The following is a 16,061-nucleotide window of genomic DNA, read 5'->3' as shown; positions in this document are numbered from 1 at the left end:
AATTGTGCCTTTTTTAGTTTCTCTATGTAGCTCAAGACTTGCATTATAATTTGTGCAGATATGGTTTTAGTGAAAAAGTTTTAGGATCAAATGTGTTTAAAAGCACACAATGTTTTTTTCTTCAAGATCAAACTAGTATCAGTAGCCTGAGGCTGGTGTGCGCACAACTGCCTCTGGATCACTGGTCAATGTATTTCAGGGATTAGTGTCAACCAAACCGGTTTGAGACAGGACAAATGATAATCCTGGTTTTGTACGTACAGTTAACAGAACAAGCAGACAGAAACTCAAGGGCTGGATCCAATGTTACATAAAACTTCTCCCCCACCCCAAACAAAGTGTAGATACATGTAGCCAGAACTCAAGATTTCAGCTAGGTGCCATTGTCAGGAAATGTAGTTATGTACATCCATAACACTACATTTTCTGATTTACAGCCGATGTTAAGCCTATTTTTCTTATTAAAGAAAATGTTGGTGAGGTAGCTGGTTAACTAGTTTGTCCTTTTTAGTAGTGCCCTCCAAACAAATTCAACAGTTTTTAATTACATCAGGTGTTTTACTGCTATGGTGGAACAAAAGCCTGCTCAGACAGTAACACTCCTGGAGTTGTGAAACTCTGCCCTTGGGCTCTAGTCAAAGAGGAGATTTTAGACTGGACAGAAATTAATTTATTCACAAATACAAAAAGTCAACATAAGAGGAGAAAGGCAAAATATAAAGTAATAAATATATGGACAACATTTTACAAGTCTATCTACAATAAGAAAAATGTCATTACGTTATCGTGGAGATCAGCGAACTACACCTTTCAGGTCATATGGTTTACATTTTAGGAACAACTAATTTGAGTCGGATATTAGTTTTGGGGTGGACAATCTTGCCCGCGTAGCGTGGATGTAGAAGACCTTGGTTCCAACCAAGTAGCAACATACTTGTTGGTTCAAAGTGTCACAAGGTAAGTACCCCATTAGTTAACATTCAACCAGGATTTCCCTTCCATGTGGGTGCAGCTATCAGACTGCAGCCAACAAGTCTAAAATAACTGCCAGTCCTTTCCTTAATCTGCACTTGCATGACATCTGAATCGGTTGGAGAAGAATTCTCATGCTTACACTATTACCTCCAGCTTTTCAGTGCAGATGGAGATGAAGTCACGGTGCAGCCAGTGTCTCCATGATATAAATCTTGATTTATTGCAATTTACAATTGCTGAGTCTACAGCAGAACAATAGCATAAATTAAGCAAGAATATGTCCTTTCCCCCAAAGCAATAATTCAACCCACCATTTCTAGATGGCTCCTACCGGCCTCTTTCCTCACCCCATAGTCTGAAATTTAATGCACATCAATTTCAATTGGGTGATGGGCACGTTAAGTCCGTAATGCACTAAGGTCAAGCTTGCCCATACAGCAGCTCCCACACAACTTCATGACTCAGTCCATCATGGACCGTATCATATTGGTTAATGCATTTAAGTATGCAGGTCCCATTTCATTCCATTGCCCTTATTTAGACCCAACCATCTGAAAGAACTGGATCGGTTAGAGTTAGGAACTCAATGAGTTGACTTTATATTAAGTAAAGAGTGATTAAGAAATGAAACATGGTGGCAATCGACCTAACCTATACCTTTAATCCAATCCTTCCAGATGCACCAGAGGTCACAAAACATGATTATGGAACAGGTCCTTTGAGCGGACAATAAATCACCACCCCCGGATTCCTCTTGGTCAGTGGCTCTTGGTGGTCAGAATCACTGTTGTGTGGTTGAGGGAGCGTGTAGGAACAGGTTCTGGTGTTATTGTGTGAGTCGCTGTCTGGAAGAAGTACATCTGAAAGATAAAAGTATATAACATTCAGCTAGCCAGACTCGTGTAGAAAGTAGACCTGTCTACTAGTTTCCCCTATGACTAATATAGCGGAGCCTTGCCCCAATGGAGTGGGCCTGTTGACAAAAAAAACAAAAGTCCATCCTTCATAAATACTATAGTGTGTGTGAAGTAGGGGTGTACATTGTACACACAATAATTACTGCCAAAGCAGAAGGATGCTTGGTGAGTAGCGACAGCACTTCATATTGGGATCTTACCTTACAGCCGATGGCTAGCAGCGCATGTAGAACAAGGATCGTTGCCACGGTGCCAAAAGCTGTCACCTTGGTGTCATCCCGGACGACAGGCCAGAAGGTGAGCACCAGGACAGATCCAGATATCACCATGGCAACCACAATGAGCAGCCACTGGAGCCACTCAAATGGTAGAATCCACAACACCTGAGAGTGAGGTCACCAGTTGGTTACTAACATTTCCTACATTCACTGATTGGAATTACATCTCAGCCATACAAAATGTACACAACAAAAATACACTGCTCAAAAAAAATGTATGGAACAGGTAATCATCACAGTATAACACCAAGTAAATTAAACTTCAGGGATATCTATCTGTCCAGTTAGGAAGCATAAGCGATTGTCAATCAATGTCACCTTTTTGTGCAAATAAGTGACTACAGGTGCACTGGAGAGGCAACAGCAAGACAACCCCCAAACAACAAATGGTTTTGCAGGTGATGACCACAGACAATTGCTCTCTCCTTATCCTTCCTGACTGATTCTTCTCTAGTTTCACTAGTGTCCTTGTCACTACTGGTAGCATGAGGCAGTACCTGCAGCCCATTCAGGTTGCACAGGTAGTCCAGCTCCTCCAGGATGGCACATCCATGTGCCATTGCAAGGTTTGCTGTGTCTCCCAGTACAGTCTCAAGAGAATGGAGGAGATACCAGGAACCAGGCCGTTACACAAGGAAACCTGGACAGGACCATAGAAGGGCATCAACCCAGCAACAGGACCTGTGTCTGCTCCTTTTTGCAAGGAGAAACGAGGAGGAGCACTACCAGAGCCCTACAAAATGACAAGAATTGGCAGGTCCGCCATTGGGGCCCTGCTCTCTTCAAAGATGAGAACAGGTTCACACTGAGCACGTGACAGATGTGAAAGAGTCTGGAGACGCTGTGGTGAAAGTTATGCTGCTTACAACATCATCCAGCATGACTGGTTTGGTGGTGGGTCAGTGATGGTCTGGAGAGGCATATCCTTAGAGGTCTCCACATGCTGGCAGTAACAGTTCCCTGACTGCAGTGGGCCCTGGGTTCCTCCTGGTGCAGGACAATGCCTGGCCTCATGTGGCTGGAGTGTGTAGGCAGTTCCTGGATGAGAAAGGCATTGATGCCATTGACTGGCCCTCACGTTCCCCAGACTTGAATCCAATTGAGAACCTCTGGGACGTTATGTATCGGTGCATCCAACACCACCAAGTTGCACAACAGACTGTCCAGGAGTTTACTGATGCCTTGATCCAGGTCTGGGAGAAGAACCTCCAGGAAAGCATTCGCCTTCTCAGGAGCATGCCCTGACGTTGTCACAGAGGCCACATTACGAGCTGCCATGAGGAAATTCACACAAGTTGGAAGTGCCTGTGATTTCAACTGTTCACTTAGATTTTCAGTGTGAGTTTGAATCCAGCCCTGAATCGGTTGGTGGTTTTAGTTTCTATTGACCGTCTACATTTTTTGTTCTCAACGAATTACACAATGTACAGTAAAGATTGGTCTTTAATATATTCAGTTCACCCGAGACCCGATGTGTGATTTAAGTGTTCCATTTTCCATTTTTTTTAAATTTATAAACAAAAAATGTGTTACTGTTTGACTTAGTTAAAACTGGGATTCTTCTGTGAAGAGCGTACTCTAACATGCAGTCACAATTGAAGAAAAGCGTTAGCCTAATGAAGTTATATATTGATTTTATCATTATGCCATCTAAATTGCAAGAAAATATCTTAAATAAAAATAGTTTTCCCAGCTTTTGTAGACTGGTTGACTGCAAGTGCTTTCTGAAAGTATTCAGACAACTTGACTTTCTGCATATTTTGTTGTGTTACAGACTTAATTTATAATTGATTAAGTTAAATAATGACAAAGCAAAACATATTTAGAAATCTTTGCCATATTATTGAAAATAATAAATCTCATATACATAAGTTTTCAAAACTTTATGAATAAACCTTTTAGGAAAGGCTTTTGCAGCAATTGCAGCTTTGAGCCTCCACCAGCTTTACACACCTGGATTTGGGAAGTTTCTCCTACTCTTCCTTGCTGATTCCCGCAAACTCTGTCAGATTGGATGGGGAGCATCACAATGGACTGTGATTCTCAGGTCTCCCAACACATGTTCTATGACATTCAAGGCCATGGCTGTGTGCTTTGGGCTGTTTTCGTGCTGAAATATGAATCTTCACCTCCAGTCAAAGTCCTATGCAATAAGTTGTCTGCAAGGACCTCTGTATTTTGTTCATACTTTCCTTAATACAGATCAGTCACCCAGTCTCAACCATAGAGAAACATCCCCATAGCATGAAGCTCCCACCACCATGCTCCACCTTGGGGATAGTATTAGACAGTCTTTAAGAGTCCATGCTCAGAAGCAGCTTCCGTCAACAGTCTATTGTAAAGGCCTAATTGATGAAGTGCTGCAATGAGAGTTGTCCTCTGCAGAGAAACTCTGAAGCTCTGTTAATGTCGTTTGGGTTCTTGGTTCCCTCCCTGACCAATGCCCTTCTTGCCTGGTTACTTAGTTTGGCCAGACTTTCAAGCTGTAAGAAGAGTCTTGGTAGTTCCAAACTTCTATCAATGATAAGACGGTGCTCCGAGGAACTTTCAATTGCTTTAGCAATTTTTTTTCTCCTCCAACCTTTCCCAGATCTGTGCCTCAACACAGTTCTATGATGGAGATCTACTGAGATTTCCTATTTTTCCTGACTTTTTGGCTTGATTTTTGCTCTGGAATTATGAAGTCTGGGACCTCATTTAGACTAGTGTGTGCTTTTCCAAATTATGTCCAATCAATTGATCTTGCTACAGATGGTCTCCAATCAAGTTGTATAGTCATCTCAAGGACATCGGATGCACCTGAGCAAATTTTTAGAGTGCCATGGCAACGAGTTTCAATACTTATGTACATGACATTTCTGTATTTAATAAATTGGCATACTTCTGAAAGCATGTTTTCACTTTGTTATTAACGGGTATTGTGTGTATACTGATGGAAATAAAATAAAATCTATAACAGCAAAATGTGGAGAAATTTAGGAGTCTGAAAACTTTCCTAAGGCCTTTTATTTTACACTACCCCTGAGTAATTATCTGCTTGATGGGTCACACCTGTCGGATTAATTATCTTAGGAAATAAGAAATGCTCACTAAAACGAATATAAACAACTTAATATGGAAAAAAAAAAAAATTATTCAACACTTAACACATTGTGTTCATGTTTTTTTCTGTGTTTACCAATACATAAGTTGTTCCCATGCTCATTTGCTAACCACCAAAATATGGAAAGGTTGAAGTTCTAGTGAGAGAAAGACTGACTACTTCTCCATACAAAGATGCAAACTCTACTATACTGCAGCTATACTAATAAAATCAGCATTACTGTTTAATTTCATGGATCCGCTTGTTTTTCTAAACCATGCAAAGGGTAGGTAACTAGAAGGATGGTGTTCAGCTATGGGGGAAAATTAGGCACGATGTGCATGATTGGAGTTGGAGCACAGCCTGTCTGCCCACACTTGATGTGACACTTCCATGAAGTTCACAAGCAGATGTGGGCTGTGTGTGACACGAATTTCCCACTGCAAAACAGAACTGATCGCAGCATCTAGTGTCTGTAATAGGATGTTGTCACTATAGCCTACCCATTCTAAATAGAAATGTTGTAAGCGGTTGAAACAAATGTGTCCAAATCTGAGTCACCAATGGTCAATTCCAAGTCGAGTCATGAGTCCTGATTACTCTAAACGTAAGTTTTATTATTGGACAAAACATTTCATTAGGAGGCAGAGTTCAGGCAAACCGAATAAGACATTTAGATGTGTGTGTTGACTCACCGAGGTGGGGATGTAGATGAAGAGGGAGTAGCCATAGACACACACCGTCTCCAGGAAAGAGTAACCACTCTGCTGCCTCTCCTCCCTCTGCCGCCAGGTCAGGAAACCCCAAACACCCAGGGGTACCAGCCAGGCATACATGAAGATCACTACTGCAGCTATCATCACTGAGGGAGAGTGAGGAAGCAAGCCAAGTCAGCATCAATACTGCTATTGCAGCTTACAAAACATGACATAAAATAACATGAGCATAACATGAAAAAATAAGTGTCCTTGCCGAAACCAACTCCAGCTACCAGCTCCAACTACTTCACAACCCTTTCTTCAGCAAACATCACATAAAACCATTGAGAAGGAACCAAGTTACATTCCCCCTGGTACCATACCTCTGTGGAACTGGGGTCTGTAGTGATACTGACTGTCACCCATGGATCTGAGGAATGTGGACAGGTTCCCACTGATGGCCACAGAGAAAACTAGCGTCACACAGATCCAAAAGGGACCTAGGCACATTGGGGACCAGGAGATAACGTTAGGCTAGGCAGAGGTTTATATCACTTAGATCAGCAAATGTCTGTCTATCGAAAGTAATAAGGGTATACCATTCTAAATGTGCATTGGCCTAGTTCAAGTATCTTAAACTATGGGTCAGAACTAAGTAAGAGTTGTCCCAAGTTATGAGAATATTTATACTTTTCTTAATGTGGGTCGTTAAAGGATGATTCATGTCTCGAGAGTCAAATTCCCATTTGGATCTTGAGATGAATATGTTCCAGAAAACCTGGTCTAGCTACATTTGGAAGTTGTGACTTTCGTCCATCTATTGTGATTTTTGCCTATTTACCATACAAATCCGGACTTGATCGAAGGGTATGTCTGATGAAGTTCCGCCCTGGTAAAGGCATCACTGACCCCTTCACCCTGTCCAGCACCTGCATCAATCACATTACAGGAAGTTAGGCAACCAATGGGGAAGATGTTTATCAAAACAATAGCATCAGCACTAGACCTACATTCTTGTATGGCAGATTACAGCTAAATACAGGTCATTCTTGTGTTCAGTTTAGGGCTGCAACAACTAATCGATAAAAATTGTTGGCAACGAATATCACCATCATTAGTTTGGTCTACACAAGACGCAGCAAATAAAATACATTTTGAAAGATAGCGGAGGCTGAGACTGCGGAGGATACACCCAGGGAAGTAGCGTACGACCAAAAACGTAGGGGACCACTTTTCGTTGAAGAATTCAACAACAACAAAAAAAGTTTGTTGCAAAATTTGTTAGCAGAACTCTGATGGCACGGGTGCGCGACTAACGTAAATAGCATTTAGAGAAAACGCGTTGTAGGCTTGATAATTGAAGATGAAGTGGGCTCAGCATGGTATGTTAATATAACACATCATACATTATTTTTGGATTCATGGAGTTAAGTTTGAATCCATGGCTGCGTTAACGTCAAGTTTTCACCAACAAATCGGTGATCTACTTGAGCACATTGAGTTTGTGTATAGCAGCTCCTGCTAGCTAAGCATTCACGACGTTTATTTCTCAACAATAGAAACGTTGAGGTATGCAAATACATTACAATTTGCATTAACATTTACAGTATCCGTCAAATGTATCTCAACCAGCTTCATGTAGTACCCTGGGAGGATTTTCCAACGGTCTTAAATTATATTATGATATCCCTTTAGTTTTTGCAGGTTTCTTTGTTTTGTAACCACTGCCAACAGAATTAGAATCAGCTTTATTCACCAGGTATGTGTACATATACGAGGAAATAGACTTAAACAAAGGACACTCCACAAGAGTGACTGCAATATACAGTACACATAAATATACTTACTAAACCAAAACAATAACATAGGAGAACTGATGAGACAATAGTGCAATGTGCAGGGTGCTGGAAATAAATATTTTTGTGCATGTATTATTATTTCCATAATGACAGTGGGTGTAATCATATATCTAGTGTAATGGAGCAGAGTGCAAATGATGCTGGAATGAATAAATAAGTAATTTTTGTGCAGGTGTAATTTACATGAGGTAGGTGGATATGATAAATACAGTATATATATATACAGTATGAACAGCACTGAATTACAGGATGAAAAAAAAAAAGTAGTAGTATACAGATGTTAGGGTCAGAGTTACTGGGTTGTTATACAGGGATTGTGCCTGGGACTAAGTGTCTGAATTTGACTGTTCATCAGTTTTAATGAAGGCGTTGGTAACAGGATGAGAAAAGCACTGAAAACTAAATTCTGGGAATTATGTATTTATTCTAACCAATTAATCAAAGTAGTAATCGACAGACAAATCGATTATCAGAATAGTTGCAGCCCTAGTTCAGATTATACTTATTTCATACATATTGTACCTGCATTGTATCCACATTGAAGAACGACTGGTAATACTCAAAGGTCCAAAATGCGCTGGTTCGTTTCTCCCCTCCTAGAAGCTGTAAACAGTAATGATATTCAGTTATCACCATACTGCTTAATTTAATGGCTGCACCGATGTCCACCCTGAGGTACATTTGAAAATCACAGATTATTAATGCAGCGATAGCATTGGACTCGTCGTCCTCCTTACCTCTGAACTCTCCTCTTGTCCCTCCTCATTGTCAGACATGTCCAGTTTGATGTCCCCTGTAGCGCTGGCTGGGGCAGTACTGCTGGTCCCCGACATACTGAGGGTCGAGGCACCCGGGTCAGCAGAAAGCAGGTCTGTGGCCTCCTCAAACTCTGAAGAAGTCACAGGAGGTTAAACAGAGTGAAGGGATGAGGGAGAGCCAGAGAAAGAACAGAGGAGCCAGTGTGAGACAGAGAGATAACGCATGAACGGAAGAACCAAAGAAAGGTGAAAGACAGGATAAAAAGAGAAACAATAGATGAGAGGGAAAGAAACTGGAGACAAGCAAAGGAAGGTGATGATATCAATGATAGCTCTTGAAGAGGTTTATCAGAGACAGAAAATGGAGTCAATCCATGAGCCTCACCTTGGAACTTCAGATCATCTGGACTCGCCATCATCACACTGGAAAGATGAAAACCTCATGCAAGATCTGAAAAGATAAAATAAAATATATTCTAAATATAATCTACTATATTACTCTGGTATAGTCAGTAGATAGCGCTCAAGAGGAACATGCCTAAGTAGAAAATAGTTATACATATGGAAATGTCTGGGACATGTACAGTCATGAAACGACATCGAACATGACTGTACATTTGACAAAAAACAACGATTGTGTTTATTTATGGAGGCCATGGTCTAAAGAAGGCTATTCAATTCCGGTCCTCAAGGGCCGAAACATTTCTGGCTTTATCCTCAACTAACAACATGGGACTGATTCAGACCTGATCATATAGATACCAAATGAAGGCAATCAACTAGCAGGTAGAACCAAAAACCAGAAGTGTTTCGGCCCTCCAGGACTGGATTTGAATAGCCCTGGTCTATGGATCTGTTTGTCGCAGGCTTCTTTTGTTGGATCTGCAATGCGAGCCAGCCAGCTAGCTAGCTAGTAGTGCTGACATCATATAATTAACGTTAAAATGTGGTTAGCTTGTAGCTAATTAGACTGGTATAGCTGACAAGGAACACCTCTGTAACGTTCGGACATCGTTAGCCTGAAACTGGCAGCTGTCAAGCTGTCACTGTTCTGTACATAGTCAAAGATAACTATTATTAAAACAAATGAGCTACCTATAGATAATAACGGCACATATCGCTTTGAATGTCAGAAAAAGTTAGCTAGTTAATAACGTCAATTTTAACTGTGCGCTAAATTCAACATACCTCACCACAATTCTCCACGTCACCGTATGTACACAACGAAACGGAACCAGTTCTAGCTCAATCAGGACAGATTATTAAGAGGATCCGGGAGAGCTTATTGCATACTCCCCGCGTCCTCTCTTCTCGTCTCCTCCTCAAATTCCATTTGATGGGGAAATCCAAAGGTCCCGCCCCCCAATCCTTCCCATCCAATGGGTTTTGCGAAGGAGATAAGGAGACCAAATACACCTCAGAAATAAGATGTGCCCTTTTGTGAACACGTGACCAGGTGTAGTAGCAAGATAACTTTCGTATTGGAAATGTTTTCTTTTTCAATATTTTATGTTATCCGAACATGGGATAAAAGTATTTGCTACATGAAATCTTGTATTGCTTGCCATTCATTGTAAGTAGAGCTGAATATAGCATTTAGGGTATTTGTTACCGGAAAAATATAGCCCACAACGGAAAAATAAATCCACACGTAACAATAAATAAAAGTAACATATTTTTAACACATTTAATGGTCCATAATGCAATTTCATTTTCAAATGTATTTTAGAAAGCATTTTATACATCAGTAAAAAAAATCGCATAAGCCTGCAGTATCTCTAGGAATAACCTAGAGCGTCTGGTGCGCGCGTCCGTGACATGTTTTTCCTCAATAATTTTTTTAGGTGGGAAGTATACAAGACAGATTTATAAACAAACATCATCTAATCTATGGACCTTCTGAAATCCAGGCAGTACAGACAATTGAACTGTATACAAAAACGTGTACGAATCTTCGCACCTGGAATTAAGACAGAGCTGCATGATAGACTGAATCGACAGGTTTCGATACTGACACTGATGTATTACAATCTATACCGACATGAAAGTGGCTTGCACAATTTAATTTCTGTGCTGAGATGACCGACATTGTTTGTTTATATTTTTTACCAGTTCAGCAATGTGTGGTTTAATTGGCACTATGTTTGTAACACTGTTTAATATATGTACATATGTGCTGCTTTAATAAAAATTGCATTACCCACTACAGTTACCGGATTTCTGTCTGTCTCCATACTTAACTTTACTTGCATCAAGAGTAGTTCCGTTGGGTTTTCCGGTCCGTGACAGTATATCGTCCGAAAGAGAGCTTCCGGAAGAATCGGCTTCTATGGCGAATATGGCTTCCTCGTGGGTGCTCAGGAGATGGTGCTCCACGGTCGCGGCAGAAGTAACAGCACCGGTCAAGGGCACCCGATGGGAGAGGTTTAAACAGAGCAAATTAGGTAAGAAACCGCAGATCTGTCTCGTGGTTGCCATTTTAGTTCTGCGCTTTACGAACCTAAACGAACGCATGTTCTTCTAGCTTACAAAATTGTAGCTTGCTTGGTAAAGCAGGTCAGGATCTTACTATTAGTACTACCTGTCATGCCAAAGCCATATATTATTTTATCAAACTGTGTGACAGATTTTCTTCGGACATCACATTTTAGATTTCCTAATGCCTAGATCTGAAAATCCTGAACTGACATCGATTGTAAAGGCATTACCAGCTTGGGATCTTTCCCAGTTGCCTGTTTGCAATCATAGAAAGGCACATGAATATGGTTAACTGTTGTGAATGCTCTTTGAGACAACACCTGTAATTCCATACAATGTACAAACAAAAGTGATTGCCTTATCATTGCCATCACTAAACTACCTGTCTTATCTCCAACACTTAATTTGGGATGAAATGGGTGAAGGAGCTGTCTTTTAACAAGTAACATTCTCAAATATGTAAACGTGATTATCTTGCAAATAAAAATGACAATGCTTCTGGTTCATTAGACCAGGGTTTCATGGCCCTAACCTACTAACCTGAATTGCACCAAATATTTTAGTTCTTGTGGCTGATGTTTGTATAATAAGAGGACATCTACGCTATATATTTTCACCATGGAAGTTCTTTGTAAATTGGGTTTTTAGGTTAGTTCATATGTTGGTGGAAATGCAACTGGCAACTATATTAATTGAATTCTCTTATATCTTTACCATGATCTTACCCCTATAGCATCAATGCGCTAACTGTAATGCAGGCATTGTATTTCACCTGCTGCTATTTCCAACAAGCCATTTCTGCATTGAACTTGAATATGTCCAAGACATGCCCCACACAACGCTCTGCTGCTGCCGAGGCAGCTCCGTGATGCACCTTCCAGTGTACCAAAGATCTTTGACTCTGCAGTAGCTTACCAGTTCAAATAGAACATTGTTTTTGAGTCTTTTTGTTTTAACAGAAACACAATAAGAACATTCCAGGTTAGATATGAAAGGAGTCTGTTTGTCGCATCTCAGAGAAAAGAGAAAAAAAGTTTGTCTATAATATAAGCTAGTGGCCTAGTCTACCTATTGCTGAAATAATTTGTCCCTCTCCTTGTGTAACCTGTAATAAATGCTTTATTTTTGTCTGTCTATCTCACCCGTCAGGTCAGTGGTTGATTGGCATGTCGCGAGACTACAAGGAGGCATGTCGTGAGATTGCAGTGGGGGCATGGGAGCGGCCAGTCAAAGCCTCAGTCTACCTAAGCCTCCTGGGTGGAGCTGGTGTCTGCATCTACACCAATCCCGACGACACCTCTTTTGAGACCACCGTTATGGACAGGGCCAACCAGCTTGGGCTCCTGACGCCGTGGATACGCAGCGGCACGTCGGACGGGCACGTGCAGAAGCTGGTCAAGCTTCGTAATGAGGGCAGGTTACGTCACCTCAGCCTGGGTATGGTCTCACTCACCTACTTCACTGATTACGACCCGGACGCCAGCCTCTACGAAGCCCAGTGTTCCAACCTCTCAGTCCCCTGGAGGGAGCTCCACATGCGGGTACTGGACGTGGGCTTCGTGGGACGATGGTGGATACTGGACCATAAAATGAAGGACTATGACGTGAACGAGGAAGAATTCAAGCACCTCCCGCCTGCCATGGCAGCCACAGTACCCCCGGGTGTACAGAAGGTGGAGGAGAATGAACGGCTTCACAAGGAGTCCTGGATGCCCCTGAAGACAGACGAGGAAGTGAACAAGGCACCAGCATCTGTGAAGGAGGGAGGAGGCATTGTGGAACAGATTAAGACAGGCAGTTTAGATCTTGTCGAAAAGGTCAGGATTGGCCATGGAGTATTTGTAGAAACGATTAAAATAAAGACCGGCATTGTAGCTCAACCACAGAACTTAGTTGAACCTGAACCACAGAAGGGAGAATGGTCAGAAACAGAGGAGCAGGAGGAGAAAGAGGAGCAGCCACAACATCAGGCAAAGGCCTAATGTGTCTGGGTGGACCATTGGACAGTAACTGGATGATGATGATTTGTCGACTGTGTGGGGTTTGGTTGTTTTTGGAGGACACATAATGAAACGGCAGACTTTCTGCACGGTGTGAAGACTTCTAGCTCCCAGGGCTGTGGAATATTGCCACACATGAAGATGACAAATGGTCTCCTTTATCATCAATGTGTGCTCTATACCACTGGTCATCAATTCTTTCCTCTGGGACCTACAAACATTTCGTAGTTCAGTTCTGAACTCGGTGTGTGCGAGATCTCAGCTCTGAACCACAAGTGTGCGTGAATTCTCAGCCCACTCCTGCTTGCATTCCTGCAATTTAAAATAATCTTCTGAACCTTCTCATGCATCATAATGCTAAATAACGGCATGATTTCATAAGAAATGTACTGTTTGGAATATGTAAACCCCAGTGTAGTCTAAAACTTAATTGAAGCAGCACAGATGAAGTCACCCACTCACAGGCATTACAGAAAACCAAGATAGAACTTTGAAATCGCTGTGCAATTGCTTGTCTGCCCATGCAGCCCCCCACACCAGTATAACCATTCTGACTCGGCCACACTTCTGTTTTTGATTGGGTGACAAGTTTAATTAGGCTTGCACTCTAGAACAGATCAAAGTCATGGAGCAGCTGGGGTCTTTAGTGTTTTGAGAACTAATGCTCTAAAACATATTTGATGCCATGGTCAGCTACTTGTCAACAATGCAATAGGCTACATCTCCTGTATAAATGGTCTACATTTCTCATATGTGTGATTGTGAAATTAAAGTACTATTTAAATTTTATCTGGAAATTGTGGTTATTTAGCCTTAGCAGAATGTCTACCTATAATTTAGTATATGGAATGATGCAGAGGCCCTGTTCTGGGAATACAATACCAAGATATTACATTGAAATGGAAAGAGGCACAGTTTGTCTCCAGCTGTAAAAAATGTATTCCTTCGGTCAAGATTGTTTTTTCTCCGGCTATTGTGACACTGAAATGGATTGATGACACTTAGTGGGACTTCCCAAACTGTTAGGGCCAATGTGATGCACACAGATTAAGCCTATTGTAGAAAGGTCAAGGTCAGTGGAGTTTTTCATTGAGTGTGACTTTTTTTGTCCTAGAGTAGGTTTAATCTGTGTCTACCAAACCAGCCCTTAGTGTCAGTCAGTGTTTTTGTCGCATATTATTCCTGGGGTTACAGAAACTATATTTTTGTGGTGCCTCAGGCCGATCGAATGGGAACCTTTTCTTCCTTATGAGCGTAATGATTCTGTTAACTTTATTTCCTCTGATTAACCTCCCATGTCTGTTTTTAACTGCAATACACTTCATCTCTCTTCTCTTATCACATCTTCCCACATCTGTCAGTTCATGGCTTATTAATCCTGCGGTTGTCTTGACGCTGAAGCTGCTTTAGCTTCAGTTTCTGATCGCTATCTCATCCAAAGGACAGAATCATTCATTCTAATCAGGAGACATTCACACTCAGAGAGCTATTGATTTCTGCAACACACTCAGTCAAGGTACAGCAGATCATAGTCTAATGCACACTCTCAAACATAAGTGATGCATGATTCAATAGGGATATCCAGCAATGTAACTTAAAAAATCCCCCGAAAGCACCCACGTTAGGTTATCAGAGGACATTTCAGCAGGTGACCGTGGGTCCGTAACTTTGACAGCCCTGAAGTCCGATCCTGTTTGGGGTTCCCTCGACAAACCAGAAAGCGGCTAATGGGGTCATAGAGAAAACAAGTGTGTAATTTGGTCTCCGTGGACCAATGGTAATGTATGGTTTCAATGTTCTTGAAAATAATTATTCAAACCACGCCTCACACATTTACGCATTAAGTATGTATGTCCAGTCCATGGAACTAGAGTGAAATCCTGTGAACCAGTCACTATACACTAACACCCTTCTACACTCCTTTCTAAACAAACCAGCTAGTTTATGATCGTGTTTTATAAACACTGGATTCCTATCCTCTATCACCACACTATTCTCTTACATCGTTTCTGCCCAACTGTCAATAACACTCTTTTCCTACAGCTATGCCCTCTATTGATTATGCCTGATTATGACCCCCTCTCCCCATTCTCTCTGCCAGAGTGGTCATTGTCCGGTGGTCTGTCGGGCTCAACCTATTCTGGTCAGTAAATTAGGACAGAACCAGAGACATATCCTGCTGTATAAATGGATCAGGAAAGGATGACCGTGACATGAGACTAAAACAATGTTCCTCTGCTGGTCTTTTAGTTTAAGGGATGGCTATGTTGTATATTAACCATGTCACGTGTTTGTTTCGATCTAAGTGTTCCATATAGGAGGCATAACTATAACCCAGCCTGTCTAAATAAAGGTTTAGAGAACATAACTTATCAAACAAGCAGCAGCAGTTCTGTTCTCTGCATTTAGGTTTATTTCCCAGAATACCCTCTGCAGTATGTTGACGGTATTGTCCTATACAATTTTCACCTAAACCTATAGGTGGTTGCAGTTGGCCAGCCTGGCTTCTGCATGAAATGTATGGGGGATGGAGGGCGGGAGCGAGGATGGGGGATTGTCTAGCCACCACGTTAACCCCAATGACCACAGCAGCACCAGCCCCATACGCTACAGAGAATCAATACGTAACGAAGGATGGAGAGAGCAGGATGATGTAGAGGGACAGTGATTTATCAATGCACAGAACGACTGTTCTGTCTTAAGGTTGATCCTACAAGAAACAGGACAAACAAAAACACTGTTTCTTGCAAAAAACATTTGAACCGATGCAATAATCCAAACTCTACGAACGATACAGAACGTGGGTAACTGTATTCCTGTATAATGCTTATTTTTTTGTAGATTGTAAAATGTTGGTTTTCCCCCCGTCCCAAGTTACTTTGTCAATGTGGAACTACAAAAGGAAACATCATAGGTCCAGTTGTCCCTCAAAGAAACAATGACATGCCTCTGAGTCTTGAGTCTTTCAGTTAGAAAATGCTGAGAATGGAGCAGCGGCTGAATGATAGTATTACAC

The 16,061-nt window shown here is 41.5% G+C and overlaps 2 protein-coding genes across 5 annotated transcripts; one reads left to right on the top strand and one right to left on the bottom strand.

The window, feature by feature from the left end:
• Window positions 1-652: 652 nt before the first annotated feature.
• yipf2 (Yip1 domain family, member 2) lies at window positions 653-10,910 on the bottom strand. 4 transcript variants are annotated; one of them, XM_010874335.3, is made up of 9 exons: window positions 10,809-10,910; window positions 8,953-9,018; window positions 8,547-8,698; window positions 8,332-8,412; window positions 6,792-6,879; window positions 6,334-6,450; window positions 5,948-6,114; window positions 2,093-2,275; window positions 653-1,835 (listed from the first exon to the last, which is right to left on the bottom strand). In XM_010874335.3, the coding sequence occupies exons 2-9, from the start codon at window positions 8,984-8,986 to the stop codon at window positions 1,734-1,736; spliced, it is 924 nt and encodes a 307-aa protein (XP_010872637.1). In that variant the 5' UTR covers window positions 8,987-9,018; window positions 10,809-10,910; the 3' UTR covers window positions 653-1,733.
• timm29 (translocase of inner mitochondrial membrane 29) lies at window positions 10,878-13,504 on the top strand. The gene is made up of 2 exons (XM_034295159.1): window positions 10,878-11,011; window positions 12,195-13,504. The coding sequence occupies exons 1-2, from the start codon at window positions 10,897-10,899 to the stop codon at window positions 13,025-13,027; spliced, it is 948 nt and encodes a 315-aa protein (XP_034151050.1). The 5' UTR covers window positions 10,878-10,896; the 3' UTR covers window positions 13,028-13,504.
• The last annotated feature ends 2,557 nt before the right edge of the window (window positions 13,505-16,061 follow it).

This window comes from Esox lucius, chromosome 11, assembly GCF_011004845.1.
Source record: "Esox lucius isolate fEsoLuc1 chromosome 11, fEsoLuc1.pri, whole genome shotgun sequence".
NCBI lineage: Eukaryota > Metazoa > Chordata > Actinopteri > Esociformes > Esocidae > Esox > Esox lucius.
Note: the sequence above shows the minus strand (reverse complement) of the source record. Positions and strands in the feature narration are given on the sequence as shown.